Consider the following 15,730-nt stretch of genomic DNA (forward strand, 5'->3'; position numbering starts at 1 on the left):
TTGGAGACTGTGTCCCCATGCCGGCATAAAAACACTGGTGTTTTACGCCAGGAAAACTGGCGCAAAACGACCACCGATTCCCCGTTTTGCTGGGGGCTAGCATGGTGGCAGCGTAGAGCTTGTAGCTCTAGCTGCCGATACGGCCCCCAGCACTTCCGGTTCTGAAGCCTCCCAACTAGTTAGTTCCACCCAACTAACAGCTGACCCCTCGACTATCCCTCAGCCATCCATGTTCCCTAACTGGGCCAGACTGTACCCTGACCTCCACCTACAACCAGGACATCTCGACTACATCCCAGGTCTGTTATGGCTATTCCCCAGACCTGACCCAACCACATAATTACCCCACCAACCTCACAACCCCTAACCGGTCTTGACTACCCTCTCGACCAGATCAGATTACCTCGGATTAGCCAACTCCGAAACTAAACCTAGCTACTCACTAACCACCCCTGACCTGATCATAGAATTTACAGTGCAGGCCATCGAGTCTACACCAGCCCTTGGAACGAGCATCCTACTTAAGCTCAAACCTCCACCCTATCCCCACAACCTCACCTAACCTTTTGGACACTAAGGGGCAATTTATCATGATCAATCACCTAACCTGCATATCTTTGGACTGTGGGAAGAAACCAGAGTATCCGGAGGAAACCCATGCAGACACTGGGAGAACGTGCAAATTTCACACAATCACCTGAGACCGGAATTGAACCCGGGTTACTGGAGCTGTGATGCTGCAGTGCTAACCACTGTACCACCGTAATATCCCTCCCTCATGCAGACTCATCTTCTGGCCCCGACCAGACTATCCACTCACCCAACGATTCTCGGCACCTATCCATATTCTCCCAATGAGACGTCCCCATGCAGGCGTAACAACGGTAGGATTTTACTCCCGAAATTCCTATTAAAAAGTTGAACTAATTCCATGCCCTGCAGGGGGATAGCAGGGACCTGGAGTATATCTCACAGCTTTAGCTGCCCCCGCACTTCCGGTTCGGAGTCCATGCCTGGGCATGGCGGTGGCCTCCAGCAGCTGCCTATAAGGCATCCCCGGTCTCTGATTCGCCCACTACACGAGCATCCCGACCAGCAATAGATGATTAGTTCCACGTTGTCGGGAACTCGGCCGGTCGGGACCGGAGGATTGCTGGGCGGGCCTCTGGCAATGTCCTCCAGCGGCATGGCATACTCCATGGTCACGTCGATTTTTGGTGCCCGAAGAATCGCCGGACTGGCGCCGGGCCCGATTACGGCATGAAAGTGGATGAAATGTAAAAATGAAATGAAAATGAAATGAAACCTTAAATCTGTGTCCTCTAGTCCTTGTGTTGTCATCTAATGGAAAGGTTGTCTTTGTCTACCTTAACTAAACCCATCGTACTCTTCAAATCTGTCATACTCTAAACCGGTCATACTCCTCAATCCCTTCTGTTGCAAGAACAACTCCAGCTTCTCTAACCGAACATAGACATAGTAAATAGGAGTAGGCCATTCGGCCCTCCAAGCCTGCTCTGCCATTCAACATGATCATGACTTATCTTCTATCCCAACACCATACTCCAGTGCTCTCCCTATACCCCTAGACACCTTCAGAATTTAGAAATCTATTTCCTTCTAAAATATTTTCAGTGATTTGGCCCTACAGCATTCTGTGGTAGAGAATTCCACAGGTTCACCACCCTGTGAGTGATGACATTTCACCTCATCTCAGTCCTAAATGGCCGATCCTATACCCTGAAACTATAACCTCCTTTCTTTTCTTTATTTGTTCACGGGATGTGGGTGTCGCTGGCTGGATCAGCAATTATTGCCCATCTCCGAGGGTATTTAAGAGTCAACCGCATTGCGGGAATCACATGTTGGCCAGACCAGGTAAGGATGACAGATTTCATTCCCTAAAGGACATTAGTGAACCAGATGGGTTTTTACGACAATCGGTAATAGTTTCATGGATCTTTAATTCCAGATTTTTGTTGAATTCAAATTTCACCATCTGCCCTGATGGAATTGGAACCCGGGTAACCTTGGTCTCTGGATTATCACTCCAGTGACAATGCCACTATGCCACTCCTCCCTTGTTCTAAACTCCCCAGTCAAAGGAAACAACATCCCTGCATACAGTTTGTCCAGTCTTGTCAGAGAGTTTTATACAGTTCAATGAGATCCTCTCTCATTCATCTCAGTGAATACAGGCCCAGTCAACCCAAACTCTTCTCATGTGACATCCCAGGAATCTGGTGAACGTCGCTACGCTCCCTCTTTGGCAAGTATATCCTTTCTTAGATAAAGAGACTAAAACTGCACACAACACTCCAGGTGTGTTCTAACCAATACCTTACAGCTGCAAGCAAGGCATCCTTGCTCTTGTACTCAAGTCTTCTTGCAATGAAGACCAACATACCATTTGCGTTCCTAACTTGCTGCACCTGCATGCTTAAGCAATTGCTTTCAGTGGCTGGTACACCAGGACACCCCGGTCCCTTTGTACATCAACACTTCCAAATCTACTATTTAAATAATACCCTCCCATTCTATTTCTCCATCCGAAGTGGATAAGAGTTATCTGCGTTATACTGCATTTTCCAACTAGACGCCCACTCACTCAACTTGCCTAAATCACCTTTACATAGAACATAGAACAGTACAGCACAGAACAGGCCCTTCGGCCCTCGATGTTGTGCCGAGCAATGATCACCCTACTTAAACCCACGTAACCCGTATACCTGTAACCCAACAATCCCCCCATTAACCTTACACTACGGGCAATTTAGCATGGCCAATCCACCTAACCCGCACATCTTTGGACTGTGGGAGGAAACCGGAGCACCTGGAGGAAACCCACGCACACACAGGGAGGACGTGCAGACTCCACACAGACAGTGACCCAGCCGGGAATCGAACCTGGGACCCTGGAGCTGTGAAGCATTGTTGCTAACCACCATGCTACCGTGAGGCCATGGTGGTTAGCAACAATGTCTCTTAACATCTTCCTCATCACTTACATCCCCACAAAGTTTCATGTCATTTACAAACTTGGAAATATTTCCTTTGGTTCCCTCATCCAAATCATTGATGTATATTGTGAATAGCTAGGGCCCAAACACTGATCTCTGCAGGGCCCCAAGAGTCACTGCACGTCACTTCGAAAAAGGCCCATTTAGTCGTACTCTCCATTTCCGGTCGGCTAAATTTGTAGCCAAATTCCCGTAGCCCTGGTAAATCTCATCTGGACTCTCTCAAAGGCCCTTACATTATTTCTAAAGCTTCGTTGTCAGAATTGGGCACAATATTCTGGAGCTCTATACAGGTTCAGCATAAACTTTCCTGTTTTTGTACTCCATACCTCGGAGCGAAAGCCAACGCAATTATCCTTTATGCTTTGCTAACTACTCTCTCAACACACTTTTGCCACCTTCAAACGTCTATGCACATGAACTCTGATGTCCCTCTATCCCTGTACACCGCTTAAAAATGAAACATTAGTGTGTGTTTCTATCCCTATCCCTTTGCCACAATGCATCACCGAATTCAATCTACTACCTGTCTGCCCATTCAGCTAGCCTATCTTTGCCCTGTTGCAGTCAATTGCTATTATCCTCATTGTCAGCCATGCCTGTGGGGATCCAGCAACGTAGCCAAACACTCCTGCATGTTCATTCTGGCCGACATCACAGAGGAAATGTACGTAATTATCAAACTAGCCATCAGGCACATGCTTCTGCATTTATGTACAATGGACTGGGATATCCAGATTAGGTTACCAGTAGCATCTGGAAGGAACCAGCAGCACTATGTTTAGGGTGATGACGACTTTCAGTTACTTTGCATGCCACCAAGTACAAGAGGGAGCAGATCTTCCTGGAAGAGGCTGCAGATGTCTATCACAATATGACGTAAAAACACTACTCTCGGACAGGTCAAAGACCCAGTCTGCAAACAGTGCATGGGTGGTGCCTTCTGCCACCTCGATCCCTGATCTGTATGTGTTGATCCCAGCACAGTGCGTTGGTGCTACCGGGAATGCTGTTGGTCTCCCTCTTCTGATATGCTGTTATAAATACATCCAAGTTGCTGCCCATCCTGATCTTGTCAATTTAAAACACTCAAAAGCTTGTGCGGATGCAGCTTTATACAAGCACCCTCTGCCAAACACATGCCAGAGGGAATGGAGAAACCAGCTGCAATACGTTTTTATTCAGATGGACCATCGCAAGTTTAAATACCCATCTCAACTGCTGTTTAAACCTGCCTACCTTTCCCTGATGCTGCTCAGGGGAGCCAAGTTAAAAATAACTGAGCAAATAGCACTCTCAAGCATCCAAGTACTAAATTGCCAACTCCGGCTTTTGGATTTCTCACAAGCAAACAAATGTGCAGCCCTCAAAACCAGAAGTGGGCACACTGGAGCTGGGTTGTGTTCCTTTTCTAAAAATCACAAATTTTCACCCACCTTGACCACTAACACCAACCACCCCCCAAAACACCTACAGTCTTGGGAGGTTAGAATTCCTTAGTGCATTGTCACCAACTTTGCATAAAGTTATTGAATTATGCAATTGTTTTTGTCATTTTTGAAATAATGTTTTGGAAAAAGAATGTGTATTTCTCATTTTCCGATTCAGCTGTACAGAAATGAATATTTTCATTTAATTTGTCAGGAAACAGTCTGCCAAACACACATTGGGAATGATAGGTTAAGAGCTAATCAACAGTTTCTCTCTCCAGTTGTCACAATTCCTGGAACTTGGAAGAACAAAATTCTAAATATTAGGAACTTCCTAATGTCTGTTCTATGCTCTACAGGAATCAAAACACAAACAAAGTAAAACCTTAACCTCCAGAGTTCAAATGAGTTTCAAATTAACTAAGAGTATATTTTCACTTTTAGTAGAAGTTACCTCGCCAATATTTTCCATTTAAGAAAAATAGCATGAAAATATTCCCTCCCTTCCCAAAATACAGCATTGGCAATGTGGCATGGTGTCACGGAGTGTTGGACGAAGAGTAAGCATTCACTGTGACCAGCATCTCATTGGCACTGTAATTCACATACCACATCACTTATTTGTTTGGCAGGGTACCTAGCCTCCGACCTGTTCTAACAGTTACTTTGCATGCCACCACGTACAAGAGGGAGCAGATCTTCCTGGAAGAGGCTGCAGATGTAACCATAGTATTTATATGGCTAGTCCAGTTAAGTTTCTGGTCAATGGTAACCCCCAGAATGTTGATAGTAGGGGGATTTAGCGAAGATAATGCCCTGAATGTCAAGGGGTGATAGATTCTCCCTTGCTGGGGATGGTCATTGCCTGGCATGAATGTTATTTGCCACTTGTCAGCCCAAACCTGAATATCGTCCAGGTCTTGCTGCATTTGGACGTGGACTGCTTCATTATCTGAGGAGTCACAAATGGTGCTGAACATTGTGCAATCATCAGCAAACATCCTCGCTTCTGACTTTAATGATGGAAGGTCATTGATGAAGCAGCTGAAAATCATTGACCTTAACAACCATAACTATCTTCCTTTGTGCTAGGTATGACTCCAATCAACAGAGAGTTTTCCTCGATTCCCATTGACTCCAGTTTTGCTGGGATCCTCGATGCTGCACTCGGTCAAATGTGGCCTTGACATCAAGAGCAGTCACTCCCACCTCATCTGGAGGTCAACACTTTGGTCCATGTTTGAATTAAGGCTGCAATTAGTTCAGGAGCCGAGTGGTCCTGGCAGACCCCAAACTGAGCATCAGTGAGTCGGTCATTGCTAAGCAAGTGCTGCTTGCTAGCACTGTTAACAACCCCTTCCACTGCTTCACTGATGAACAAGACTAGACTGATGGGGCAGTAATTGGCTGGGTTGGCTTTGTCCTGCTTTGTGTGCGCAGGACATACCTGGGTGATTTTCCACTTTGTTGGTGCTGAAGGTGGTTCGCCCAGGACGAGGCTAGTCCATTGCACTTCGGGTGTGCTGACACCTGCGATGTCCCCAAATGCGGGATACTCGACTGCAAAATTTGTGCAACTGTTCTGGAACAGTTTGATAAGGGCTACAGCAAGTTCCCAAGCACAAGTCTTCCATACTATTATTCGAATATTTTCAGGGCCCATGACTTTTGCAATACTATGGGAGGATACATTGAATTACTTACTGATTTTACAAATCTGTTTTTAATCTTTCACAAATTAGTTGTTAATATTAAGAGATTTTCATAAGCAACATTTCTTATATGTACATACATCCTCAACACAAGTCGTGTACAGCATCAGGGCAATGGATGCAGAAAGTGCGAGATGCTGACACTGGGTGTCCAAAAAGAAAAGTTTTCAATGCCGCATTGCTTATGCCCCTCACACTGAATACACATTTCATAACAGCAAAGGTAAAGGAAAATCAGCCAGTACTCATGCTTCTAACCACAGCTTTGAAAAAATGTGGACTTTGGGTGAGCATTGGATTGCATTCAGTTGTAAAGTCGACCACAGTCAAATATATTGCAGAAATTCATTGTTTAGATTCATGCAGGGAGAATGAATTAGACAGCATACGAGAAAGCATCTGGAAACAAGTGACGGAAAATGAAAAATAAAATAAAAAAGAGAAACAAAGAAAGTTAGAAGCAGGACAAAACACTAGATGGACACAGAGGCCATCCAAGTCCAATAATTAGCTGTACTGTTGAGGGATAACAAGACTATAAAAAATAACAGAACTGAATAACGGAAGTTGTAAGGTAAGATAAACATTCTGGACATTTATTGCCCATCCCTAGTTGTCCTTGAGAGCTTCCTTCTTGAACTGTTTCAGTCCAAGTGGTGTAGGCGGACACAGGGTGGAATGCTGGTTACAACAGGTTGCAAATGGCGACAGTTGGAACAAAGGAATCAACGGCAGCCATCTTGGACAGCCCCAAACAAAGGGAAAGCCCAGAGTGCAAGGGAACATCCATACGGTAAGTATGGCTGATCCTGCAAGGGGGGGCAGAGAGAAACCCATCTGAAAAAGCTGAGGGCCGACAGTCTTCCTGCAAGAGACACACCTGAGGGAGAAGGACCAACTCAGGGTAAGAAAAAGTTGGATAGGACAGACATACCAAGTGTGCTACGGGGCAAAAGCTAGGGGGCACCTCGACTGCACACAGGACCCACGGGTAGATAGGAGGATGGAAATGGGGGATGGGACGGGATGGAAAGAAGTCCTTGTCTGTGAGTCCAGGTCTCAACTCTGCTTCACACAAGTCTCTGGAAATCACCCCACTCAGGCAGGATACAATTATAACCTTTTACCAGGCAGAACACAGCCTTTTGGGTATTTGATTGGCTACCAGCCAATCAATCGATCCAAGTCCCACCCCGTATCTCAGATGCTGGAAAGTCTGGGCTCTTCTGTCCATAGCTAGCAGCACCATATACAATGTAACTCTTGAATTCCTCATTCTGTCTGCTGCTTGACTCAGAGATACATGTCTATTAAGCATCCATGGATCAAAATGATAACAGCAAAAAAATGGGGAAATAAGGAATCTACAGGAAGGGCCCTTACAATACCAGCATCAGCTCCTAACTGATGATGGAATGAGAAGCTACCATATCATTCTTGCTGCTTGTAACAATACTTTAACAGAATTATCTTCTGGCATATTTTGGTTGCAGATGGCTCATCCTTCACTTACTCCAAGTTGTGCAACATGGAGCAGATTATGATGATCATACTTAGCCTATATTATAGATATTGGGTGGGATTCTCTGTCCCGCCAGTCTCATTTTGTGGCGTGGTATGCTCCCGCCGGCAGTAGGATCGTACGTCCCAGCAGCCGGCCAATGGAGTTTCCCATTGTGGGCCACCCATGTCGTCGGGAAATCAGCGGAGGTGAGGATCCCGTCGATAGAGAATCCCGCTGATGTGTTTTGTCAAGGGATAGGAAGAATTATTTCAAGGATTTTATTGTGTGTTGAACATAGGAACATTGCCTATTAGCCTTCTCTTAACTCCCCTCTTCTCATCTGCAAAATAACAAAAATAAATGAACAAATGAGCATTCAACATTTTGGCTAACCACTGAAAATTTGAGAATCAACACCTTTGTGAAAAGACCTCAAAAGCTTAACTAAACAAAAATAAGAAATTAAAATAATAGCTAGCATGGAGTATTCCTATCAAGAATTACAATGGTTGTATTTTATAAAATGCATCCAATTAAAATACTACATGTTTTGATTGTTAAGAACAGATTAGAATTTTTTCCTGGCATGACTGTAGAACCAGTAAGATAAATCTCTACCTAGACTTCGGATGACCTCTCCATTCCCATTTTGCTCCGTGCCATCAGCAATGATAAATATTTTCCATGGTGTACACACACTTGTCTTTCTAGTGGAATTTGTTATGGCTCCTGTTATGGCTCCAAGCAACACTAATATTTCCGAAAGATGTTTAAATCAATTTTCATTGTTAACTGTCAACAAGACTTTTTTTGCCACTACAATGTTTAAAAAGTAAATTTAGACAATAAAAGAATTAATTTCGTTTGGTTATGCTGGGCAACAACATAACCACTGCTGCAAGATCACTTATTATTCAGTTTAATATTTATGGTTTTGCATCATTCCACATGCCTTTCAAGATAATAAATAATTAAATGCTGTCCATTCTCCAAGCTCAATTTTTTGTTCTGCAAAACTTTGTTATCTATTTATTTCCATATGCTATTTTTACATTTCTAGTCCTAGTTTATGTAATCCATTTACTTAATTTTGCATAAACTTGCCACATTCTTTATGATAATAGTAATTTTATTCTGATCATTACCTGCATTTTCCTAAACAATAGATTTACAGCACAAGAACAGCTACTCAACCACTGTGTCTGTACCTGCCGAAAAGTGTTATCCAGTCTCATCTCATCTTCCAGTTCTTGGTCAGTTACAGAATCTCATGGGCCTGTCCAAGGGGCCTTTTTAAGTGCAATGAAAGCTTCTGCCTCGATCAATCTTTCAGGCAGTGCATTCCAGACTGCCATTGCCCTTTGGGTGAAAATATTTGTAAACTTCCCACTTAATCTAGTTTTGTTCAATATGCTCATTACTCACATGTGGTGAATCAGTCACATACATGTAGCAAAAACAGAAGAACATAGAACATACAGTGCAGAAGGAGGCCATTCGGCCCATTGAGTCTGCACCGACCCACTTAAGCCCTCGCTTCTACCCTATCCCCTTAACCCAATAACCCCTCCTAACCTTTTTGGACACTAAGGGCAATTTATCATGGCCAATCCCCCTAACCTGCACGTCTTTGGACTGTGGGAGGAAACCGGAGCACCCAGAGGAAACCCACGCAGACACGGGGAGAACATGCAGACTCCGCACACACAGTGACCCCAGCTGGGAATCAAACCTGGGACCCTGGCGTTGTGAAGCCACGGTGCTACCGTGCTGCCCACTGGGCAAGATGCTGGAAAATCTCAGCAGGTCTGACAGCATCTGTGGAGAGAGAACGGAGATAAACATTTGGCTTCTCGATGGAGAGTCATCCAGATTCGAAGCGTCAGCTCTGTTGTTTCTCCACAGATGCTGACAGACCTGAGATTTTCCATCATTTTCTGTTTTTGTTTCAGATTCCAGCATCCGCAGTAATTTGCTTTTAACATACATGCAATTAATCTGTGGAGCCACATAATATCAAGTTTGAGTTAATGTTACCACAGTGGGTATTCGTGCAGATGTCACTCACTAAACCATTTGTCATTCGATCCTAACTGAGCAAGGAAGAATCAATTATGTGGCTTTCAGACAGGAGTCACATATCAGTCAGACATGACTATGCTGATCAGAAATTAATTTGGTTGGATGGTTTCTGATGACCTGGAAATTGAAACTTGGTCAATGAAACCAGAAATATAATCTGTCATTTGTTACTTTCTCTGTTCCTCCTCTCTCTGGGTGTCTCTAACTGACTTTAGATGTGCACGACCACGCAAAGAAGCTGTGACAGCAAGGCTGTCTTTGGAAGCACAGTGGTCCGAATAATCTCAAAATTTTCTTGGGTAATCTAGCGATAGAGGGGATGCTAACAGACAAACTTGGATTTTGTTTCGCCGGTAATTGGGAGTTTTTGTTAAACAGTTGAGGTCTGTGAGCAACTGACACGACTGCGTAGTTGGCAATCAGGATTGAAATATTCAATTTTGACAAACTGGGCGTTGCAGCAACATCCAAATGTTTTCAGCCTCTACCTTAATAGATCTGTTGAAACAAATGACTGAAAAGAATAACGTAATATTGTGCAAAAGGTAAGACCATAGGAAGTTGCGGAGCCCAAGATCTAGTTATTACATGTCCAACACTGTGTTCAGAAACGGCAGGGGACAGAGCTTAAGTAAACCCAAGAGTCAGAATGCAGAAGCCAATAGATACATTTGGTGATTCGTTTTCCTTAAAGTCTACTAATATGGCAATTTGGTCAAAATTAAGAACAGTTTACTCTTGGAGAAATCAGTAAATTTTAAAATAAAATGGAGAACACTTTTGGAAACAGAAACTTCCCTTAACAGATTGTCAGCAGTTCTGAAAATGCGTACAGCAGACATGGCTCAAAAGACCGTAACTTTAAAAAAAAAATAAAACGTGGAGGAACAGTCACAGGGCCTCTAATTCATTTTAAAAGAAAAATACCTTTATCAAACATTAAAAAATTGGATGACACAAGCCTTAGCTGAACAATTATAGACAGGTTTCAAGATTAACACGAATTACAAGTACATCTTAATCTACAATGACCACGTTAACACAAAGTCCCTTTTAAGCACACCATATGATTGTGGGCAAATACACTCTCCACTCTGAACCCGAAGTGAATGTTTGTGGATGTCTCCTCAAAATCCCACCAGAAGATTGTCACGAGAGAGTTTCCAAACTCCACTCCCAAAAGCATACTAATTTTCTCGTAATTATACTTGCCCTTTGTGGTTTGCAATCCGAACTCCAGACCAGGTTTTGCAAATGACATTTTTAAACAAAGCTTGCTCTCTGCTTTTAACAGCAAATCCAGTCCAAAATTTTATGCCAACCCCTTTATGATTTCTTTGTCTTGACTGCTGTGCAGACTGCTCACAGTTGCTTTAAGTCTTGATTCCCAGATTGTATTAAAATTGCATCAGATGTTTGATTTAACTTTGAAGGCTGGTGTCCCACTTTAAATCTGGTTACTGCAATTGTTTCTTTAACTCAGAACACGTTGTTTATTCTTCCTTGAATTCTTCTGAACACTGATCTCCTCCGTTCACTAACTCCAGACTTCTCGGTCACGTCTTTATTTCTCCTAGTTTCCTTAACCAGCTGGACTTTAAATTTCCAGCATCTTTTTTCTTAACCATTACTCCATAGTATGTTTTTTCCACTAGCAAGGCTGAGAGAGATGCTCCATCTTTCACCTTCGCAAAACCACTGCCTCCAGCAGAGCTGGGAGAGTTGTCTTCTCTCTCACTACTGATCTCCAAAGGCAATCAAATTACCAAAGCCAAGGCATAAAAGCTTCTGTACCTTACAAGGCCCCAGTTGCTAAGCAACCACTGCTGGTTTGTATATTCTTTATGCCTTAGCCCTCTCGATACACAATAGAAACACACTTGGAACTTAATACACCTTTGTCCAGCATGAATCTAACTATAGGTTTTACCCTTCCAAGGTCAGAAACATTAAATTAAACCCACTTAAAACTATACCTTATTTCTAATGTTTACCAATACCTTAAAACTGCCAATGTTTTCTTAACAGTCGTAAAGAACTTTGGAACACCTTAAGTGGTATACTACATGAATTGCATTGTTGTTCTTAACTTTGCAACATGTGACCCACCTCCTGATGCCTCAAAGGCTCCTCACCATTTCAAAGTTTTGTCAGATATGTGATAAAAAGCACAAACTCATTTAGTAGGTGAAACTGTGATAAAAATATAGAAGCTCAACACATCCAGGACTCTGCAGTTCGCTTGACTGAACCACTGTCCATCAGACTCAATATTTAACCCCAAAGATGCAAAGTAGTGGCCCAGCGATTAGCACTGCTTCCTCACAGCACCGAGGTCCCAGGTTCGATCCCAGCCCTGGATCATTGTCAGTGTGGAGTTTGCACATTCTCCCAATGTGTCTGTGTGGGTCTCACTCCCACAACCCAAAGATGTGCAAGTAGGTGAATTGGCCATGTTAAATTGCCCCTTAATTGGGGGAGAAAAACAGGTACTCTTAAATTTATTTAAAAAAAGGTACAAAGTAGCTGCAGTACAAGATCAGTATACAGAAAGCACTGTAGCTCTAAGCTCCGCAATCCCCGGCCTATATCTCTTCCTTTCTCTATTTATCCTCTCCCATTAAAGATGCTCTTTAAAACTTGCCACTTTGATGAGATTTTTTCATCTGCCCTAATATCTTCATGCTTGGAGTCGGGTTTAATTTGATAAAAGCTCCTGTGAACTGCTTTTGAACATTTTACAAAATGTTAAAGACAGCATATAATTACAAGTTATTATAGCAACTCATCAAGATTACTTTGACAACACTTCTCTTCTGTGCAACCTTGACCAAGGATGAGAGCAAAATATTGTGATTACATCACAATAATTGTGGGCTCCTGGGGGTGGGGGTTCCTAAATCAAATGGTCCAGCAGAAAGCGATGGGGCAGCACGGTAGCATTGTGGATAGCACCATTGCTTCACAGCTCCAGGATCCCAGGTTCGATTCCGGCTTGGGTCACTGTCTGTGCAGAGTCTGCACATCCTCCCCGTGTGTGCGTGGGTTTCCTCCGGGTGCTCCAGTTTCCTCCCACAGTCCAAAGATGTGCAGGTTAGGTGGATTGCCATGATAAATTGCCCTTAGTGTCCAAAATTGCCCTTAGTGTTGGGTGGGGTTACTGGGTTATGGGATAGGGTGGAGGTGTTGACCTTGGGTACGGTGCTCTTTCCAAGAGCCAGTGCAGACTCGATGGGCCGAATGGCCTCCTTCTGCACTGTAAATTCTATGATAATCATCACTTCCAAGAAGCCTTTAAGTTCCACACCGTTCTAACTTGATCCCACATTGCAGCTCCTTCATGTGGGTCAATATTTTGGAACTCCCTATTTTAAAAAAATAAATAAATTTAGAGTACCCAATTCATTTTTTCCAATTAAGGAACAATTTAGCATGCCCAATTCACCTACCCTGCACATCTTTGGATTGTGGGGGCAAAATCCACGCAAACACAGGGAGAGCATGCAAACTCTACACGGACAGTGACCCAGAATCACGATTGAACCTGGGACCTCGGCGCCGTGAGGCGGAGTGCTAACCACCGCGCCGCCCTTGGAACGCCCTATTTTGAGAGTGCTCCCACTGCAGGGGTTCAAGAAAAGAGCCATGATGTGGAGATGCCGGCGTTGGACTGGGGTGAGCACAGTAAGAAGTCTTACAACACCAGGTTAAAGTCCAATAGGTTTGTTTCAAACACGAGCTTTCGGAGCGCAGCTCCTTCCTCAGGTGAATGGAGAGGTATGATCAACTAGGGATAGGCTGCAAAATATTTCCCACAACCTCACCATAAAACATAAGTAGTCTGCAGTTAGATTAATTTGCTTCCAATGAGTCCTCAAAAGAACAGCTGGAAAACACTACTCCAGCAAGAAATTCAGAGAGGAAAGAAAGACGATGGGTAATATTTAATAGTGGTGTTGGAAGTCTCATCCATTGGCTGGAGAGACAGCATTTAACTGAACAGCAGTGAACCTTCCCTGGGATCAAGGACCCCGGGGACAGAAGTCCAGTCTGCCCATAGCTGCTGGCCTCTTGAATTCCACAGGGGAGTTGGTTGCTGCCAGTAGCTTACCCACCCAAGGCCTACTATCGTTGGTGTATCCCAGGACACACGCGAGTGATGGCAGGGAGAGTGGGCAGGGCAGAGGGGGTTTACCAACAAGGGCAAGTGGGGCTCTTAGCTGGCCCATCGCTTTCTGCTGGACCATTTGATTTAGGAACCCCCACCCCCAGGAGCCCACAAGCAATCATACATGGGTTTGTTTGACCTGCTCTTCAAATGGCAAGCCCACCAGCTGTCAGTCGATTAAAAGCAGTGGTGAGGGATGGAAATAATGTGAACAGCTCTATATTTTATTTGCTTTTCTTACCCCCTTGCCAAAGAAATTCTAAACTATTATGATATTAAACCATTTTTTGTGCAGAAATATACCAGAATTCTAATTATAAAATCATAAATGTGAGTTACCTATTGGCTTGTTAATACCCAGGAAGCCGGCTTGTCCAAGGATTTTGAAGATTCTATGGGCTGGGAATGCTCCCGCTTCTTCCCATTTATCGACAAAAGGAATAATGTTCTTCTCAATTATCTGTTAAAATTAAAACCAATAAGCTTTAATCAGCATCTTTCAACAAGGATGACTCAGTAAGATTTTATAACGTATAAATATTGCTTCAGTTAAATAAAAATGGCCAGGCCCACTTCACTTTCCTTATTTGATGCATAATGGCATTTCCAACATGGCATTGCCGGATCCAGTGCTCTATATGCGTTTTATGTTGCCTGCATCATCCAACAGGAAGATCAGAGAATTTAATTCTATTTGTCGTGTTCCGAGTGTTTCGAATGTAATGTGACGGGACATCATAAGAATCAGCGTCAGGGGTTTGAACACCAGTTGTGAGTGGAGAGTTAATGTTGGAAACTCATTCACTGCCATTTTTATTTTGTCAAACAGTTTGGAGCTCATTGACCTATGGAGGCCAAAGTAGTGAACTTTAGCAATGTCACAAAGGAGTAAAAAATCAATTGTTATTTAACCAGTTTCCTATATCTGTTCAAAAAAGGCACTGCCATAGGTGTGCCCTGACAGCACGATAGGCTTTAGTACCAATTTAAATAAAATCCAGGGTGGCTGGGTGGAGGGAATGTTTAATGTCACAAAGTATTTGCTTCCCATATTATGAGGATGATTCAATATTTAACAACATGGAGCTATGCACCCACAACAACAAAGCAACACTTGATCATAGAAGCATTTTACAGCATAGGAGGCAGCCATTCGGCCCATAATGTCTGAACTGACTCCCAAAAGAGCTGTCTAGCTAGCCCCATTTCCCAGCCCCATAAACCCATCACTTTCAAATATATATCCAACTCTTTTGAAACTTCAGATGGAATCCATTTCCCACCCACCCCACCACCACTCTTCCAGGCAGCGCAGTCCAAATCCCAGCAAATCTGAGTAAACAGGTTTCCCCTCATCTCACTTCTAGCTCTCTTGCTGACCACCTTGAAATTTTGACCTCTAGTCAGACACACCAACCAGTGGAAACAGAATATCCATCTTTTCCTGATCAAAATTGTTCATCATTTTGAATACCTTAAAAAGTTCCTCTCTTGATTTTCTCTGTTCTGAGGAGCCCAAGCCCAATCTTTCCATGTATCTAAAATTCTTCATTCCTGATATAGTTCTCATAACCTCTTCTGCACACTCTCTCTAGGGCTTTAACATCCTTCCACAAATAAGGTACCCCAAACTGAACACAATATTTCAAATGTGGTCTGACCAATGATTTGTAGAGGTGTAGCATCACTTCCTTGCTTTTATACTCCACACCTCTATTTATAAATTTATAAAGTTTCAACTGGCTCCTTCAGATAATTAAGCACTTGATCCCCGAGGTCCTTCGGCTCCTGTCTCTCAAAATTGTACCATTGAG

General features: G+C 43.4%; 1 protein-coding gene and 1 pseudogene across 1 annotated transcript in view; one reads left to right on the forward strand and one right to left on the reverse strand.

Annotated features, from left to right (window-relative positions):
- The window catches only part of zgc:85777 (uncharacterized protein LOC405871 homolog), an 87,000-nt gene that overhangs the window by 25,588 nt on the left and 45,682 nt on the right, over window positions 1-15,730 (reverse strand). Inside the window, exon 2 of the mRNA XM_038797563.1 lies at window positions 14,256-14,376. Within this exon, the coding sequence (XP_038653491.1) occupies window positions 14,256-14,376 (121 nt within the window). The remainder of the gene's footprint in view (window positions 1-14,255; window positions 14,377-15,730) is intronic.
- Window positions 5,890-6,043, forward strand: LOC119966694 (annotated as a pseudogene).

The sequence above is a fragment of the Scyliorhinus canicula genome, chromosome 5 (assembly GCF_902713615.1).
Source record: "Scyliorhinus canicula chromosome 5, sScyCan1.1, whole genome shotgun sequence".
Lineage (NCBI taxonomy): Eukaryota > Metazoa > Chordata > Chondrichthyes > Carcharhiniformes > Scyliorhinidae > Scyliorhinus > Scyliorhinus canicula.